General features: G+C 39.5%; 1 protein-coding gene across 6 annotated transcripts in view; it reads left to right on the forward strand.

Annotated features, from left to right (window-relative positions):
• TOPBP1 (DNA topoisomerase II binding protein 1) overlaps positions 1-17,470 on the forward strand; it is a 70,260-nt gene extending 52,790 nt beyond the window's left edge. For 5 of the 6 annotated variants that reach the window (XM_055569660.1, XM_055569657.1, XM_055569656.1 and 2 more), the window contains 3 exons: positions 11-172; positions 16,582-16,721; positions 17,156-17,470. In XM_055569660.1, coding sequence (XP_055425635.1) covers positions 11-172; positions 16,582-16,721; positions 17,156-17,195 — 342 coding nt within the window. In that variant the 3' untranslated portion in view covers positions 17,196-17,470. The remainder of the gene's footprint in view (positions 1-10; positions 173-16,581; positions 16,722-17,155) is intronic. The other variant, XM_055569658.1, reaches the window with a different exon arrangement.
• The last annotated feature ends 1,858 nt before the right edge of the window (positions 17,471-19,328 follow it).

The following is a 19,328-nucleotide window of genomic DNA, read 5'->3' on the forward strand; positions in this document are numbered from 1 at the left end:
TTTTCCTTAGGTGCTGCCTGGTTATTCTGTATCTTTATTTAAAGAAGCTACACATCTCTTTTCTGACTTTAATAAACAGAAACCAGATGACTCAGGAGTTAATATAGCAGAAGCTGCTGCCCAGAATGTATACTGCTTGAAAACAGAATACATTGCTGATTTTCTTATGCAGGTTTGTAAAATCCTGTCCTTGACAACCTCTCTACCAGAAACATGCTTATATGCATATAGATATAACTACACAGTAAAACCCTTGGTTGTTATTCATAGAATGTTAATCTCCCATTAGTCTCCTTGATTCATCCCTTTCAGTTTCCATCTATTTTTTTAAAATAATGAACACATGTAAACATTTGGCCTGGAAGGTAAATATGAAATAGGTATAAAAATCTGGAGACCTCTAAAAACCTTAAAAGTGCCCTCTAAAATGTTGGACTCTAAAGAACGCAGAAATTGATTCTGCGAATCCAAGAAGAGACATTTACCCAAGGGTCCTTTCTAAATTTTCTTGACCTTTTTGCTTTGTTGTTGTTTAGTTGCTAAGTCATGTCCAACTCTTGGTGACCCCATGAACTGCAGCACACCAGGCTTCCCTGTCCTTCACCATCTCCTGGAGTTTGCTCAGACTCATGTCCATTGAGTGAGTGATGACATCCAATCATCTCACCCTCTGTAACCCACTTTTTCTTCTCTCAATCTTTTCCAGCATCAGGGTCTTTTTCCGCTGAGTCACCTCTTCCTGTCAGGTGGCCAAAGTATTTGGAGCTTCAGCGTTATTCTTCCAATGAATATTCAGGGTTGATTTCCTTTAGGATTGACTGGTGTGATCTCCTTGCTGTCCATGGGACTTGCAGGAGCCTTCTCCAGCACCACTCTCCTCTTTTACCCTCATCAAGAGGCTCTTTAGTTCATCTTCACCATTCTGTTTCAGGGATATATCAAAAGGTTCTTTAGTTCTTCTTCTCCCATTAGAGTGCTACCTTTTGCATATCTGAGGTTATTGTTATTTCTCCTTGCAATCTTGATTGCAGCTTGTAATTCATCCAGCTGGGCATTTCACGTGATGCACTCTGCATAAAAGTTAAATAAGCAAGGTGACAGTATACAGCTTTGATGTACTCCTTTCCCAATTTTGAAATAATCTGTTCATGTCCAGTTCTAATTGTTGCTTCTTTACCTACATAGAGGTTTCTCAGGAGGCAGGTAAGGTAGTCTGATATTCACATCTGTTTTAAGAATTTTCCACAGTTTGTTATGATCTACACAGTCAAAGGCTTTAGCATAGTCAATGAAGATTTTTTTCTGGGATTCTCTAGCTTTTTCTATGATCTAATGGATGTTGGCAGTTTGATCTCTGGTTCCTCTGCCTTTTCTAAATCCAGCTTGTACATCTGGAAATTCTTGGTTCACATACTGTTGAAGCCTAGCTTGAAGGATTTTTGAGCATCACTTTGCTAGCATGTGAAATGAGCACAATTGTGTGGTAGTTTGAACATTCTTTGACTTCGCCCTTCTTTGGGATTGGAATGAAAACTGACCTTTTCCAGTCCTGTGGCCACTGCTGAGTTTTCCAAATTTGTTGACATACTGAGTGCAGCACTTTTAACAGCATCATCTTTTAGGATTTGAAATAGCTCAGCTGGAATTCCATCACCTCCACTAGCTTTGTTCATAGTATTGCTTCCTAAGGCCCACTTGACTTTGCACTCTAGGATGTCTGGCTCTAGGTAAAGGACCACATCATCATGTTATCCGAGTCATCTTTTTTTGTATAGTTCTTCTGTGTATTCTTGCTGCCTCTTAATCTCTTATGCTTTGGTACATTGTAAATACCTGTGTTAGACAGTAAGGGAAATCATGCACTTGCTACATGGAAGGCTCACTATATTCCTGCTCAGAATTGGCCTTTGTTGGCTGATTTGAATGGGCAAAGAAAAATCTTGACACCAGAGTACCTAAAATGCCATCAGGAATCAGTGAGATATGGCACATCATAAATGTCTTACCACAAAGGATTTCAAATAGAAGGAAGTCAAAACTCAACCTGGTTTGTAATTGTTGCTCCTTGCGTTTGGAAGTTGGTCAGGAATTAAAAGAAGGAATGCTTGAAACAGACATAAAACCTGTTATAAAGCAGTGAAGTGTATTGACTAGGAATTAGTAAATCAGTGCTTGTTCTCCTTGAACATCTAAATAAATACATATATATATATAAAACAGGTATGCATGCTTTATTATTTTTAAATGACAAATTTCTTGAGGTAAAAGAACAACATGTATACAAGAGATCGTGAAGATTTATTCTAAGAGCCATCTCTGATGAATTCATGATTCATTAGAATGCTGTGTAAAGAAGGATTCTGAGTTTGTATCATTAGCAGTGCCAACACAGCCATGTTTTTGTTATCCTTGCTCAAATTAGAATCTTTTCAGTGGTAGCATTTCTTTCATTAGAGAATGAGAGCTTTATGATCCATTTAATTTCCTTTTCAGTTGCTAGAAACTCAGGGGAATTTTTTTTTAATATAATTTTCTCCTTTCCCTTTATTACTTGATTTTTTCTTTTATTTTCTGGACTGTTCAGTTCAGTTCAGTCGCTCAGTCGTATCTGACCCTTTGCGACCCCATGAATCACAGCATGCATGCCAGGCCTCCCTGTCCATCACCAACTCCCGGAGTTCATTCAAACTCGTGTCAATCGAGTCGATGATGCCATCCAGCCATCTCATCCTCTCTCGTCCACTTCTCCTGCCCCCAGTCCCTCCCAGCATCAGAGTCTTTTCCAATGAGTCAATTCTTTGCATGAGGTGGCCAAAGTATTGGAGTTTCAGCTTTAACATCAGTCCTTACAATGAACACCCAGGGCTGATCTCCTTTAGAATGGACTGGTTGGATTTCCTTGCAGTCCAAGGGACTGTCAAGAGTCTTCTCCAACACCACAGTTCAAAAGCATCAATTCTTCGGCGCTCAGCTTTCTTCACAGCCCAACTCTCACACCCATACATGACGACTGGAAAAACCATAGCCTTGACTAGACGGACCTTTGTTGGCAAAGGAATGTCTCTGCTTTTGAATATGCTATCTAGGTTGGTCATAACTTTCCTTCCAAGGAGTAAGCGTCTTTTAATTTCATGGCTGCAGTCACCATCTGCAGTGATTTTGGAGCCCCCAAAAATAAAGTCTGACACTGTTTCCACTGTTTCCCCATCTATTTCCCATAAAGTGATGGGACCAGATGCTATGATCTTCGTCTTCTGAATGTTGAGCTTTAAGCCAACTTTTTCACTCTCCACTTTCACTTTCATCAAGAGGCTTTTTAGTTCCTCTTCACTTTCTGCCATAAGGGTGGTGTCATCTGCATATCTGAGGTTATTGATATTTCTCCCAGAAATCTTGATTCCAGCTTGTGCTTCTTCCAGCTCAGTGTTTCTCATGATGTACTCTGCATATAAGTTAAATAAGCAGGGTGACAGTATACAGCCTTGACGTACTCCTTTTCCTATTTGGAACCAGTCTGTTGTTCCGTGTCCAGCTCTAATTGTTGCTTCCTGACCTGCATATAGGTTTCTCAAGAGGCAGGTCAGGTGATCTGATATTCCCATCTCTTTCAAAATTTTCCATTGTTTATTGTGATCCACACAGTCAAAGGCTTTGGCATAGTCAATAAAGCAGAAATAGATGTTTTCCTGGAACTCTCTTGCTTTTTCCATGATCCAGCGGATGTTGGCAGTTCGATATCTGGTTCTTCTGCCTTTTCTGAAACCAGCTTGAACATCTAGAAGTTCACAGTTCATGTATTGCTGAAATCTGACTTGGAGAATTTTTGAGCATTACTTTACTAGTGTGTGAGATGAGTGCAGTTGTGGACTGTTACTATACTGTAATTTGGGGTTTTTTTAATTATTTTAATTGGAGGCTAATTACTTTACAATATTGTGATGATTTTTGCCTTACATTGACATGAATCAGCCATGGGTATACATGTGTCCCCCCATCCTGAACCCCCTCTCCCACCTCTCTCCCCATCCCATCCCTCTGGGTTGTGCCAGAGCACCAGCTTTGAGTACCCTGCTTCATGCATTGAACTTGCACTGGTCATCTGTTTCACATATGGTAATATACATGTTTCAGTGCTATTCTCTCAAATCATCCTACCCTTGCCTTCCCCACAGGATCCAAAAGTGTTCTTTACATCTGTGTGTCCAGTTCCATTCTTCTTTATCAGGATTGCTTTGGCTGTTGAAGATTTTTTGTGTTTCCATACAAACTGAAATTATTTGTTCTAGTTCTATGAAAAATACCATTGGTAGCTTGATACAGATTGCATTGAATCTATAGATTGCTTTGGGTAGTATACTCATTTTCACTACATTGATTCTTCTGATCCATGAATATGGTGTATTTCTCCATCTATTTGTGTCATCATTGATTTCTTTCATCAGTGTTTTATAGTTTTCTTTGTAGTGTCCTGCTTTGTCTCTTATCACGGTCTTTATTTCAAAGTCTATTTTGTCTGATATGAGTATTGCTACTTCTGCTTTCTTTTGGTCTCCATTTGCATGAAATATCTTTTTCCAGCCCTTCACTTTCAGTCTGTATGTGTCCCTTGGTTTCAGGTGGATCTCTTGTAGAGAGCATATATAGTGTCTTGTTTTTGTATCCATTTGGCCAGTCTTTGTCTTTTGATTGGGGCATTTAGCCCATTTACATTTAAGGTAATTATTGATAACTATGATCCCATTACCATTTACTTGTTGTTTTACATTAGATTTTATAAACCTTTTCTATGCTTCTTGTCTAGAGAAGATCCTTTAGCATTTGTTGAAGAGCTGGTTTGGTGGTACTCAGTTCTCTCAGCTTTTGCTTGTCTCTAAAGCTTTTGATTTCTCCTTCATATCTGAATAAGATCTTTGCTGGATAGAGTAATCTTGTTTGTAGTTTTTTCTCTTTCATCACTTTAAGTATGTCCTGCATTACCTTCTGGGCTGAAGAGTTTCTGTTGAAATATCAGCTGTTATCTTTATGGGGATCCCCTTGTGTGTTGTATGTTGTTTTTCCCTTGCTGCTTTTAATATTTACTCTTGTGTCTAATCTTTGTTAGTTTGATTAATATGTATCTTGGGGTTTTTTTGCCTTGAGTTTATCCTTTTTGGGACTCTGTGGGTTTCTTGAACTTGGGTGGCTATTTCCTTCCCCATTTTAGGGAAGTTTTCGACGATTATCTCCACAGGTATTTTCTCATGCCCTTTCTTTTTGGCTTCTTCTGTGATACCTATGATTCGAATGTTGGGGCATTTAACATTGCCCCAGCAGTCTTTGAGGTTGTCCTCATTTCTTTTCATTCTTTTTTCCTCTCTGCTTCATTTATTTCTACCGTTCTGTCTTCCACCTCACTTATCCTCTCTTCTGCCTCAGTTATTCTACTGTTGGTTCCCTCCAGAGTGCTTTTGATCCTCAGTTATTGCATTATTCATTATTGATTGACTCTTCTTTATTTTTTCTAGGTCCTTGTTAAACATTTCTTGCATCTTCTCAATCCTTGTCTCTAGTCTAGTTATCTGTAACTCCATTTTGTCTTCAAGATTTTGGATCATATTTATTATCATCATTCTGAATTCTTTTTCAGATAGACTCCCTATCTCCTCTTTGGTTTGGTGGGTATTTATCATTTTCCTTCACCTGCTGAATGTTTCTCTGCCTTTTCATTTTGTTTATATTGCTGTGTTTGGGGTGCCATGTCTGTAGGCTGTAAGTTCATGGTTCCACTTTATTGTGGAGTCTACTTCCTGTGGATGGAGTTGGACTAGTGGCTTGTCAAGGTTTCTTGATTGGGGGAGCTTGTTTCTGTGTTCTGGTGGGTGGAGCTGGATTTCTCTCTGTAGTGCAGTGAAGTGTCCAGTAGTGAGTTTTGGGGTGTCCGTGGGTTTGACATGGCTTTGGGCATCCTGTGTTTTAATGCTCGGGGTTGTGTTCCTGTTTTGCTGGAGAGTTAGTGTGGTATGTCTTGCACTGGAACTTATTGACTCTTGGATGGAGCTTGGTTTCAGTGTAGGTATTGAGTCTTTTGGGTGAGCTCTTGTCTATTAATGTTGCCAGAGTCAGGAGTTCTCTGATGTTCTCAAGTTTTGGAGTTAAGCCTCCTGCCTCTGGCTTTCAGTCCTTCTCTTACAGTAGCCTCAAGACTTCTCCATCAATACAGCACATATGATAAAACATCTAGGTTAATGGTGAAACAATTCTCCACAGCAAGGAACACCCAGAGAGATTCGTAGAATTACATAGAAAAGAGAAGAGGGAGGAGGAAGATAGAGGCGACCAAGAGAAGAGGGGGAGTCAAAGGGGAGAGAGCAATCAAGCCAGTAATCAATTCTCTAAGTGCTCTGCACAGCCCAGAACACCCAGAGAGATTCACAGAGGTAAGTAGAGAAGAGAAGAGGAAGGTAGGAGATAGAGGTGATCTGGAGGAGAAAAGGGAGAGTCAAAAGGGGAGGGAGCAGTCAAGCCAGTAATCAAATCCCTAACTGAAAATGGATACTGAAGATAGATTCTTAAAGGTACAAAATTGATAATACCAAAAAGCAAGGTTAGAAATCTAGAATAGACTCTCAAAAATACAATATAAAATACAAAAACAAAATCCATCACAATATTTAGATATATGTGAAATTTACTTAAAAAAATAGGGTCCTTTTTTTTGCTAGGTAATACTAGGTTATGAAAATTAAAGGAGAAATAAAGAACTTAAACTTTCTTTAAAAAATTAAAAAGTCATAATAGTAAAAATATATCTAGGAATTTCTCTGGAGCTGTTGTGGGCAGTTTGACGTTAGTTCAGTGTCAGTCCCTTTTTCCAGCTTGTACTTGTTTTGAAGGTCTATAGGTCCCCCTCCAGTGCACAGTCAGTATTAACCGCAGGGTTTTAATGCGTTGCACCTGTCTCTTCCCCAGCGGTTCCTTCTTCTGTTTATTTTGACTTCCTCTGTTTGCAAATCTCTTCAGTGTCTAATTTCTGCCCTGACACAAGAGGGTGAAGGTGGCTACTTATTTAGGCTCACTTGTTCAGTTGTGTTTTGGGGAGGGAGGGACACTGCAAACAAATACCACTGGCATGTGTGGGGAGTGCTCGCAGTGTGTGGACCACCCTGGGTTTACCACAGCCCAGGGCAGCGTGTGTTTCCCAGGTCTACACTGTTCAGACTCCAGGGTGCTCTTCAAGGACACTGTCCCAAGTGGGCCCTACATTTCATGCAGTCCCCAGGTCTAAGCTGCTCATGTTCTCGGGAGCTTTGCAGGGGCACAGACCCAGATGGGCTGTGCATTCTGTGCCTCCCAGGTCCGAGCACCTCAGGCAACCCAGTGCTTGATGAGCACACTGTCCCAGATGCACCATGCATCTTAATCACCTCCCTGGTCCTGGCCTGTTGGTTTCCCAGGTATGCTGTGAGAGCCCCATCACAGGTATGCCGTGTGTCTCTGGGGAGCTGATCTCAGGCTGTGACACTCCTGGGAGATGTCAACCATCCAGGAACCCAAAAAGACGAAGCTAGCAACTGGGAGTCTGCTCACAGTTTGGTAGAAGATGCAGTCTCCGGAGCTGAGATTGCAGCAGCCCCTTGCCTTCCAGCTCTGGCTCTGTCTGTTGCACACCTGCCTCTCTGCCTCTTGGGAGGGAGGGCCCTATATTGCAGCTGGCTCGCACTCCTTTGATATTCACTCATCTTTTGTTCTGTGAGTGCACCAGGGGTGACTGTGCTGTGTTAGAGCCTTTCTCAGGAAAGTTGTTTTTTTTTTTTTTTTCTGTCTCTCTGGTGATCCCATGTTGCAGTCTCATGTTAGCTCTCTCAGATTGTCATCAGGGCATTCAGGCCCATTCCTTACCCTAAGGACCGATGATGCTGTCCAGTCCTCCCTGCCCAGCCCCCACTCTGGTGGTAGACGCAAGCATCTGGGCTGCTGTGATGCTGGCAGTTGTGGTTAGGTGTGTATTCTGTGGGGTTCTTTTTTTTTTTTTTCTCCCAGTTATGTTGCCCTCTTAGATTACAAAATTCCCCACAGACCCACCTGTGAGAGGGTTTCCTACTGTGTGGAAACTTCTCCTCCTTCACACTCTCTCCTCAAGTCAGGTCTCCATCCCTAAATCTTTTATCTCTGTTTCTGTCTTTTATATTTTGTCCTACCTCCTTTCGAAGAGAATGGGCTGCCTTTCTGGGTGCCTGGTGTACTCCGCCAGCGTTCAGAAGTTGTTTTGTGGAAGTTGCTCAACATTCAGATGATCTTTTGATGAATTTGTGAGAGCGAAAGAGGTCTCCCTGTCCTATTCCTCCACCATCTTGGGACTGCTTCCCCCTAAATATATTTTTTAGAAATCTATTTGTTGAGATATGAGGTTTTAAAATTCTACTAATTGAATAAGGGGCAGGGATTAGGGGAATGTAGAGAGGCTCCTGTATTTCATCCCTCCAGAAGTTACTGATTGTTTCAGGGATATGGCTGCCATCTAAGATAGGACCCAACGTAGATGAATTGCTTAATTTGTACCATGTCAAGTGTTTGTACGTGTACTATAGGATTTGTTGGTATTTTTTCTTACATATGAAAGAAGTGTATAGAAAGTATTTCCTGGTTAAAGAATAGCAGAATGTCATCCAGGCACCCAGGATAAAATATAGATTGCTAGTCTCATATGACCTCCAGTTGCTCCTCTCTGGTTGTTCATATCCTTGCCTTTGTCAGGGTTGATAACGTGTGTCAAGTTCTAGATATCTGGAGAAATGCATTGGGGGAGTAAACTGCCCTGTATTTCTGCATCTGAGCTCATCATTGCCTATCTCTAGGTCTCAGGAGTAGGTCAAAACAGAAGACATTTTATAGAGTGAGGCAGCAGGCTAAGGATGGGAGAGCAGCAGCTTCACGTCAAGTTCATGGCCAAGAGAAGCCAAGCAGAGGTAGGACCCTGAGATAGGCTTACCCCAGTGTTCTGACGTCAGGTTAGAAACTAGGTGCTGTGGCTGCAGGGATCTTCGTGATAACAGGCTTCAACATGTCTTCAGTGCGTTGCTTCAGTTTGGATGGTCACCCTGTATCTACTTCTGTACACTACCATCATCCCAGGAGCTCCATTCACTGCCCTTTGTCTCTTCTAGTAACTTTTGTCTCCTTGCTTCTAGTATTGCTATTGAGTAGTCTGAAGCCATCTGATTTATAATCCTTTATATGTAACTATAATCTAGTAGGAAGTTCTTTTTTTTTTTTTTTTACGTTTTCTTATGTCTGAATAGTTTCTGTTTCCACTAATCTGTGTTTTCACAGCTGGGTTTTCATCATCCATGTTAGAGGAATTTATCAGATATCTAGTAATTCTTGGTTTTCTATACATGATTAAGACAAGTGGGTAAAACGCTGTTTAAAAGTATTGAGCACATTTGCGTCTTGTCCATTTTGAGCTGGGTCAGATGTTTTGGGTGGACTAATTATTGGACCTCCTCTCCTAGATTCATAACAATGATTCACTTTATGTATATATTGCAAAGTGATCCCCATAGTAAGTCCATGTACAACCACATGCAGTTACAAATTTTTTTATATTGTGTGTTGAGAACCTCCAAGATTGACTCTCAACAAGTTTCAAATATACCATACAGTACTATTAATTATAACCACCATGCCGTGAATTATATCCCCATGACTTATATATATCAAATTTGTATCTCCTGACCACCCTCATCCTTTTTGCACTTTTTCACATACCTGTTGGCCATCTGTATGTCTTCTTTGGGAAAATGTCTGTTCAGATCCTCTGCCTATTTTTAATGGATTTTTTTCCCCCCGCTGTTGAGTTTTATGAGTGTTTTGTACACTTTGGATATTAACTCCTTATCAGATACATAATTTGCAAATTTTTTCTCCCATTTGACAAGTTGCCTTTTCCTTTTGTTGATGGTTTCCTTCATTGTGCAGAAGGTTTTCGTTTGATAATCTCACTTGTTTATTTTTGCTTTTGTTGCCTTTGCTTTTTGTGTCAAGTAAAAAAAACAAAACCACTGTCGAGAAGCTTGCCACCTGTTTTTTTCCTAGGAGTTTTATGGTTTCAGGTCTTATGTTCAAGTCTTTAATCCATTTTGAGTGTATTTTTGTGTGTGATGTAAGATATTAATTGAGTTTCATTCTTTTGCATGTGGTGATTTAGTTTTCCCAACACTGTTTATCGAAAAGACTGTCTTTTCCCTGTTGTATATTCTTGGCATCTTTGTTGTAAATTACTTGACCATGTATGCTTATGATTATTTCTGGGTCTCTAGTCTATTCCATTGATCTGTTTTTAGGCCAATACAATGTTGTTCGGTCACTCACTTGTGTCCAAGTCTTTGCGACCCCATGTACTACAGCACACCAGGCTTCCCTGTCCTTCACCATCTCCCAGAGCTTGCTCAAACCCATGTCTAATAGTCAGTGATGCCATCCAGCCATCTTGTCCTCTGTCACCCCCTTCTCCTCCTGCCTTCAGTCTTTCCCAGCATCAGTGTCTTTTTCAGTGAGTCAGCTCTTCACATCAGATGGCCAAAGTATTGGAGCTACCAATACTTTGGTCCTTCCAATGAATATTCAGGATTGATTTCCTTTAGGATTGACTGATTGGATATCCTTGCAGTCCAAGGGACTCTCAAGAGTCTTCTCCAACACCACAGTTCAAAGCATCAATTCTTTGGCGCTCAGCTTTCCTTATGGTCCAGCTCTCATATCCATGCATGACTACTAGAAAAACCATAGTTTTGACTAGACAGACCTTTGTTGGCAAAGTAATGTCTCTGCTTTTTAAGATGCTGTGTAGCTTTGTCATAGCTTTTCTTCCAAGAAGCAAGTGTGTTTTAATTTCATGACTGCAGTCACCATCTGTAGTGATTTTGGAGCCCCCAAAAAATAAAGTCTGTCACTGTTTCCATTCCCTATCTATTTGCCATGAAGTGATGAGACCAGATATCATGATCTTAGTTTTCTGAATCTTGAGTTTTAAGCCAGCTTTTTCATTCTCTTTCACTTTCATCAACAAGCTTTTAAGTTCCTCTTTGCTTTCTGCCATAAGGGTAGTGTCATCTGCATACCTGAGGTTATTGATGTTTCTCCTGGCAATCTTGATTCCAGCTTGTGCTTCATCCAGCCCTGCATTTCACATGATGTACTATTTTGATAACTGTAGCTTTGTAATATAGTTTGAAATCAGGGCACATGATGCTCCAACTTTGTCATTCTTCCTCTAGATAGCTTTATTTGAAGTCTTTTGTGTTTCCATACAAATTTTAGGATTGTTTGTTCTATTTCTCTGAAAAATGCCATGGAGTTTTGATAGGGATTGCATTGAATCTGTAGATTGCTTTGGGTAGCAAGGACATTTTAACAACATTAATTCTTCTAATCCATGAGCACAGATTATCTTTATGTTTATTTGTATCTTTTTCATCAGTCTTACAGCTTTCAGTTCACTAATTTATAAGTCTTCATTTCATCAATCTTACTGTTTATAAATGTTAGTTGAATTTATTGCCCAGTATTTTATTCTTTTTGATGCAATTGTAAATGGGATTATTTCTTCTTAATTTCTTTTTTTTTTTAATTTTAAATTATCTTTGTTGTTAAATGAATTTCTTGAAAGGGAACCCTCTTGTACTATTGGTGGGAATGTAAATTGATACAGCCACTATGGAGGACAGTGTGGAAATTCCTTTAAAAACTAGGAATAAAACTACTATATGACCCAACAGTCCCACTACTGGGTATATACCTTGACAAAACCATAATTGAAAAAGACACATGTACCCCCAATGTTCATTGCAGCACTATTTACATATATATATATATATGTATATACATATGTGTGTGTATAATGGAATATTACTTAACCATGAAAAGGAGTACATTTGATTCAGTGCTAAGGTGGATGAACCTAGAGCCTATTAGAGTGAAGTCAGAGAAAAATATTATATATTAACACATATATATGGAACCTAGAAGTATGGTACTGATGAACCTATTTGCAGGGCAGCAATGGAGACACAGACAGAGAACAGACTTGTGAACACAGAGAAGAAGTGGGAAGGAGAAGGTGGGACGCATGGAGAGAGTAGCATGGAAACATATACACAGCCATAAGTAAAATAGATAGCCAATGGGAATTTGCTGCGTGACTCAGGGAACTCAAACTGCGGCTCTGTGTGTGACAACCTAGAGGGGTGGGATGGGGTGGGAGGGAGGTTTAAAGGCAGGGGACATATGTATACCTATGGCTGATACATGTTGGTGTATGGCAGAAACCAATACAATATTGTAAAGCAATTATCTTCCAATTAAATACTTTAAAAAATTGAGGAGGGGGAAATAGCTTTCTTATAAACAGGATATAGTTGGGACTTGGTTTTTATTCTCTAGTTTAGTCCACAGTGTAATTACCAATACTGGATTTTCTTTTTTGCCATTTGTTTGTTTGGTTTGTCTCTCAGTTCTTTGTTCCTCAGTTCTTGTCTTTTTTGGTATTTTTTAGAACTCCATTTTATTCATTGTCCTTTTCTCGTCTGCACTGGCTCTTCATTGCTGTGTGAGCTTTCTCTAGTTGCAGTGAGTGGGGTCTGCTCTCTAGTTGTGATTATGGGTTTCTCATGGCTGTGGCTTCTCTTGCTGAGGAGCAGGGGCTCTGGGCACATGGACTCCATAGTTGCAGCACATGGGCTTAGTTGCTCCATGGCATGTGGGATCTTCTGGACCAGGGATTAAACCTGTGTCCCCTGCATTGGCAGGTGGACTCTCAACCACTGGACCACCAGGCAAGTCCAGCGTCCATTCTTTTTAAAGCAACAACTTGTCTGCTTTTTTTGGACAGGTGGGAAGTGTTTTGCTTTACTGATTACAATATACTTAATTTTTCATAATCTTTCTAGAGTTACTATTGTACCACTTTGCATAAAATTTAGAAATCTTGGAACCATATAGATTCAATTGCTTCCCCTGTTCTTCAACCCAGGAGTCAGTAAACTACAGCCCACAGTCCAGTCTGTTGCCTATTTTATAAATAAAACTTATAAAGTTGAAACCCAGCTGTGTTCATTCATTGACATATTCTATTTGGCTGCTTTTGCACTACAACTGCATACATAGTTGAGTAGTTGCAACAAAGATTTGCAACTACTAAAATGTTTCATGTCTGACCCATCTATCTGTTATAACTCCAGTTTTGTGTAATACTTTAAGTTTTGCCTTAGACAGTCTTATTTATTTTAAGGAAATCAAAAGGGATATATTTACCCTAATATATATCATCTTAAATGTTATTTCTTTCTAAAGAGCTAAGTTTTCGTGTGGTATCATTTTCCTTCAGCCTGAAGAACTTTCTTTAGTTTATAATACAGATATGATGGGGACTAATTATAGTTTTCTTTTTTGAAAATCTGTTTTACCTTTATTCTTGAAGATATTTGATAGGATATAGAATTGAGGGTTGAGTTTTTTTCTTCTTCTAGTACTTTAAAGACTTCATTTTCTCCTGGCCTCTTTTATTTCTGATAAGAAGTTAATGGTAATTTGAATTGTTCTTTATGCTGTGTGTCATTTCCCACCCCCCCACCCCCACCCTGCCACCTCCCAAGCTATCTCTTATGCCTGGCAACCACTGATCTTTTTTTTTAAGAGGACACTAAAAAAAAAAACAATTATTATTTCGTTGTGTGAGGTCTTAGTTGCAGCCCACGGGATCTTCATTGCATCACACAAGATCCTTTGTTGTAGCGCGTGAACATCCTGATCGTGGCACACAGTCTCCAGTGTGTGGGCTCAGTAGTTGCAGTGCGTGGGCTTAGCTGCTCTCCAGCATGTGGAACCTAGTTCCCCAACCAGGGGTCAAACCTGTGTCCCCTGCATTGCAAGGTAGATTCTTAACTGCTGGACCACCAGCAAGTCCCAATTAGTATTCTTTTGTCCATTTCTATAATTTAATGATTTTTTAAAATCTTAAATAAATGAAATTTCTATAGTGTGTGAACTTTGGCAGTTGGCTTTTTTCACTTAGTAAAATTCTTTTGAGATTTATCCAAATTGTTGTGTTAGTATACACTTTTATTCCATTTTATTACTGAGTAATACAGATATACTACAGTTAATCTTTAACCTCTTGAAGGCCATCTGGGTTATTTCTGGCTTGGAGCTGCTAGGAATGTTTGCATAGTTTGTATGTGAATATAAGGTTACACCGCACTGGGATAAGTGCCCAAGTGCATGTTTCCAGAGTGGGCATATTTTACATTCCCACCGTCAGTGTTTGAGTGATCCAGTTTCTTTGCATCCTCATCTACATTTAATTATCATTTCAGTTGGCATATAATCTCTCATGTTTTAGCTTGTTGCATTTCCTTAATGGCTAATCAAAATGAACATCTCTTTGTATGCTTTTTTTTACCATGTTTATAATCCTCTTTATTGAAATGTCTCCTCATGTCTTTTGCCCATTTTGTAATTGAATTGGTTTTACCCTTGAGGGTTTTTTGTAGCAGATACTCGTCTTTTGTTGGATATGTGTTTGCACATATTTTCTCCATCTCGGTTTATCTCTTTACTTTTATACTCTTTTTTTTTTTTTTTTTTTTTGGCTGTGCCACACAGCTTGCAGGATCTTAGTTCCCCCACGAGGGGCTGAACCTGGGCCCCGAGCAGTGGAAGCACTGAGTCCTAACCACTGAACCAACAGGGATTTCCTACCTTTATCTCTTAACAGGATTTTTTGCAAAACAGAAGTTTAAAAGTTTTTACAGTTTTTATACTTTCTATGACCCATTTTCCATAAAACATGTGAAAGTCTCTAAGTTGTGTCCAACTCTTTGTGACCCCATGGACTGTAGCCCACCAGGCTCCTCTGTCCATGGGATTCTCCGGGTAGTAATACTGCAGTGGGTAGCCATTCCCTTCTCCAGAGATCTTCCTGATCCAGGGAGTGAACCCAGTGCTCCTGCACTGCAGGCAGATTCTTCACCGTCTGAGCCACCAGGGAAACCTGGTTGTGAGGTTTAGGACAAAATCGTCAGGGGGTTGGCTGGGGGTTTTCTGCCTCAGAATATCCAGTTGCTTTAGAACCATTTCTTAAAGAGCAAATGGTTAATCCTCCATTTAGTTGCATTTGTACCTTTTTTGAAATTTAGATGTGGGTTTTGTGTCAGTCAGAATAGATTCCATCAATCTATGTGTCTTTCCCTCTGCAAGGTTCCCCCCGCCCCCCCCCCCCCGCAAGACTCAATTAGTCCTAATACTCAGTAATGATTCCTTTCTCTTTATTCCTCTTTTTCAAAATTGCTGTTGCTGTTCTAGCGCTTGTACTTTTTTTTTTGCTTGTATCTTTATATGTAAATTTTAAATAAGCTTGTTTGTCTATAAAAACCCCTTGCTATGGTTTTAATAGGAATTATATTAGACCTACAGGTCAGTGTAAGTGTTTGACATCCCTAGTCTATTAAGTCTTTCAGTCCTTAAAGGCAGTAGGCAGTTTGCTTGGCTGACGTTACACAGTAAGTTGCAGCTCAGAGATCTCAGTTGGGTTCTTGGGGCCTTACCTTGAGTCTCTGACAGACATGATTTAGGGGTCAAGTAAGAATTTGGTCAGTGTTTATAATACAGAGTTGGAGCTCCCCTCAGATTTTCTGGAATTTCCCACCTCATTTTCTAGTGCTATGGTGCCATTCTGTCCTGTGGCTCTTCAAACTTTTCTGTTTTAGCCAGTCAACGTGACATAGACAGGGGCATCTCCCCTGACTAAAAGCTGTAAAAAATGAAAAAGAGGATTTGCCCTTTTCATTCCTTTCTTTCCAGAGGTCAGGCCCCCCCCCCCCCCCCAATTTGGTATTTGCCTGATTGTTTCTTCTGCAGTGTCTTAGAGTAATTGCTTTTCGTATATTCTGGTTGGAAGTTATACTGGTTAAACTTGGGAGGAGTTGGATTGAAAGGCATTTACCCAGTGTGGTGGTGATTCCTTGTGTTCTCCAGTCTACCATGTTGCCAGGAATAAATTGCACTTATAATAGCTCTTTTCTTTTATGTTGGAATATGGTTGTGTGGAAGAAAAATGCAAAGGATTTTGGAGTCAAGTGGAGAGGTACATGAATTTTGGCTTTGCCACCTGCTAGTTATATAACACTGTGTCATTTAACCTTTTTTATCTGTAAAATGGAGAATAAAAAACCTATCTCACATGTTTATTGAAAAATTTTTTTAAGGTTTTCAGAAACTTGCAGTAAATATAACATCTCACTTAAATGATAGCTATTAATTGTATTTTATGTTTTCTCTATTCTGTTTTTTAATGTATATTTAATCCATTAAGATCTGAGCTAGCCCACCTCTGCCTGAGCTGTAAACTCATTTTTCCGATAAAAGGTGAAATTTTGTTATATGGGATCTGTTCATTAAGGGTGACAAATGCTAAGTAGCTATCTTGGAAGACTGATGTTTAAGTTTTTTGATTATAAAGCAGAGTAAAGGAATCTATTACCTTATTAACAGTTTGAAATCTGAAAAAAAAAAAGTTAACAATGTTGGGTTTTTCCCCTTTTATAGGAATCCCCTCCTCAAGTAGAAAATTACTGTCTACCAGAAGCTGCTTCATTTCTTCAGAATAAAAAGGAACCTGGGCCTGGATTCTCACAAAAGAGGAAAGCTCCTGCAGAAAAAAATAAAATCAAACGACCCAGAGTACAGTAATTATATTTACTCAGTTACCAAACATTAAATGTTTTTTAAATTAATAACTTGATGACTGTGATGGATTTGTAATTTAAAGACAAGAACCTGGAGAATTCAGCTTCAGTGTAGTGGTGAAGCTTGAAGTTAGTTTTCAACACCTGACATTTTAATCACTGAAATATTAACTGATCCTAATAGAAAGTTACCTGAAATAACAAAATGCAGCTCCTCAGCTAGCTTGTCGTTAAACCATATTGATGTGTGTGATGTGGGTTTTTATTTATTTGCTTGTAAGTATCCAAGTCTGTAGTTTAGAGGAAGTTTGAGCAAGGTGTTAGATTTTGCCTTAAAATGTCTGCTTTAATTCGTAACAAGAAAGTTATCAATTGGGATTCATTCATATTTTCCCTGATTTTTAGCTTCATACCATTTTATCTCTTCTTAACAGGAGCCTGAGCACAAGGTTTAATGAGGAACTGAGGCTTTAAACTTAAGTGCGTGTGTATATATGTATATGCATGTTTGTACAAATCTCCATGATGTTTGCCAAGTTTGGGGGCCAAAACTTGGAAGATAAAGACAATAAAGAATAAAAGTAGTGACTCAAAGTTGTTGTTCAAATAGATAATTAAACAAAACAAAACAAAACATTCTGGTAACCATTCTCTTGAAGCAAATAAAAGATTTGTAAAACAGCTTAAAAATAAATCTAGTTATGTTTCTGATGTTGTTTATGTAGAATTATTAGGGCTTCCCTGGTGGCTCAGTTGGTAAAGAATCTGCCTGCAATGCAGGAGACCCGGGTTAGATCCCCAGATTGGGAAGATCCCGTGGAGAAGGGAACGGCTACCCACTCCAGTATTCTGGCCTGGAGAATTCCATGGACTGTATGTATAGTCAATGGGGTTGCAAAAGAGTTGGACATAACTGAGCGACTTGCACATACACATGTAGAAATTTGCTCTGGTGGGTTAAAAAAAAGGAAGAACTACAGAACTGCATTAACCTCTATTAATCTAAACCTAAACACCAGATACTACATGCATGGCCACAGTTCTTTAAATATAAGGCTACCTCACTTTGTTTAAGGGACTGTAATTTTGATGTAAATTGTTCAGTTCCTAGTAATAATCTTTGAAAGGCAAACTCAAATGTTGATGAATTAAAACCCTTAACCTGAACACCAAACCCCTGAAGTTTTCATCAGATTTTTCTCTAAATGAAGTAGGGGTTATCACTGCCCTTCAGTCTTTTTAGCTTTGAGCTAATTCACGCCTTCAGTTCAGTTCAGTTCAGTTCAGTCACTCAGTCGTGTCTGACTCTTTGCAACCCCATGAATCACAGCACGCCAGGCCTTCCTGTCCATCACCAACTCCCGGAGTTTACTCAGACTCACGTCCATCGAGTCAGTGATGCCATCCAGCCATCTCATCCTCTGTCGTCCCCTTCTCCTCCTGCCCCCAGTCCTTCCCAGCATCAGAGTCTTTTCCATTGAGTCAACTCTGCATGAGGTTGCCAGAGTACTGGAGTTTCAGGTTTAGCATCATTTCTTCCAAAGAAATCCTTAGGACAACACAAATTCTTACACCAGCAAACAGGTAGCATTGTCATATAAACTGTACTCCTGCCCTCCTCCAAACAAAAAACCCGTAGACCTGGTTTTATTAGAACCATTTTGTGTTAGCTGGTCCTTTCATTGGCAGTTTGAGGTATGATTCTCTCTGAATTTAACTACTTAAGAATTCTTTGAAATAGGTACTCTTTTCTTGATGAGCACACTGTTGCCAGAACAAATATTATTCTACTATTTCTGTATCTCAGAATAAATGAACTAATGTAGCATTGTCTTTTCTGCCATGATTATGAACTATTTTCTCTGTTCAGGCCTTAATGTACAATTTTAAGGCTCCAGATCTCAGCTTCTCTTGACTCTCCAGAATCTGTCTACACCCTGCATAACACATTTTCAGTCAGGTTTTGACTCTTAGCACTGTAAATGTCCTTATGCCAGTGAAGTCTTCTTACATGCAGATAATTCTAAGCATAGGTAGATATCTCATTTAAAAAGGAAGAAAAAAAGCTTTCCTTGATTATTCTTACTTTCTCCTTAGAATTACTGTAGTATTTTAATCTATGACATTTAAATTAGCATTTCTTATATTTCCCTGTGACTTTTCATGTGCATTACTCTGGCCTCATCACGATTCACTGATTCAACAAATACGACTCCTCAGCATGTAAGGTAGTTTGTGGACTTCAGCAGCAAACCGCTTAGCACACACGCTCCCTCAGAGTTAGAGGTACGGCCCTCAGCGCAGACACTACACTCAGTTATCCTCGGATTTAGTATTTATATTTCAGGTTGAATTTTATCTTCTTCAGCCCACTAAAGAAAATTTCACAGATTGACACTTAACCGGATATGTGACTGTACTTGGAGATTGGCCTTTAAGGAAATAATTAAGGTTAAATGAAGTCCTATGAGAGGGCTTTAAGGAGAGACCAGGAGTTCATGGGCACAGAGGAAAGGCCACGTGGGGACACAGGCAGCTGTCTGCAAGTCAGGAGAAGATGCCTTACCAGAAGCCGCCTCTGGCAGCATCTTGACCTTAAACGTCTGG

Source organism: Bubalus kerabau, chromosome 2 (genome assembly GCF_029407905.1).
Source record: "Bubalus kerabau isolate K-KA32 ecotype Philippines breed swamp buffalo chromosome 2, PCC_UOA_SB_1v2, whole genome shotgun sequence".
In the NCBI taxonomy this organism is placed as follows: domain Eukaryota; kingdom Metazoa; phylum Chordata; class Mammalia; order Artiodactyla; family Bovidae; genus Bubalus; species Bubalus kerabau.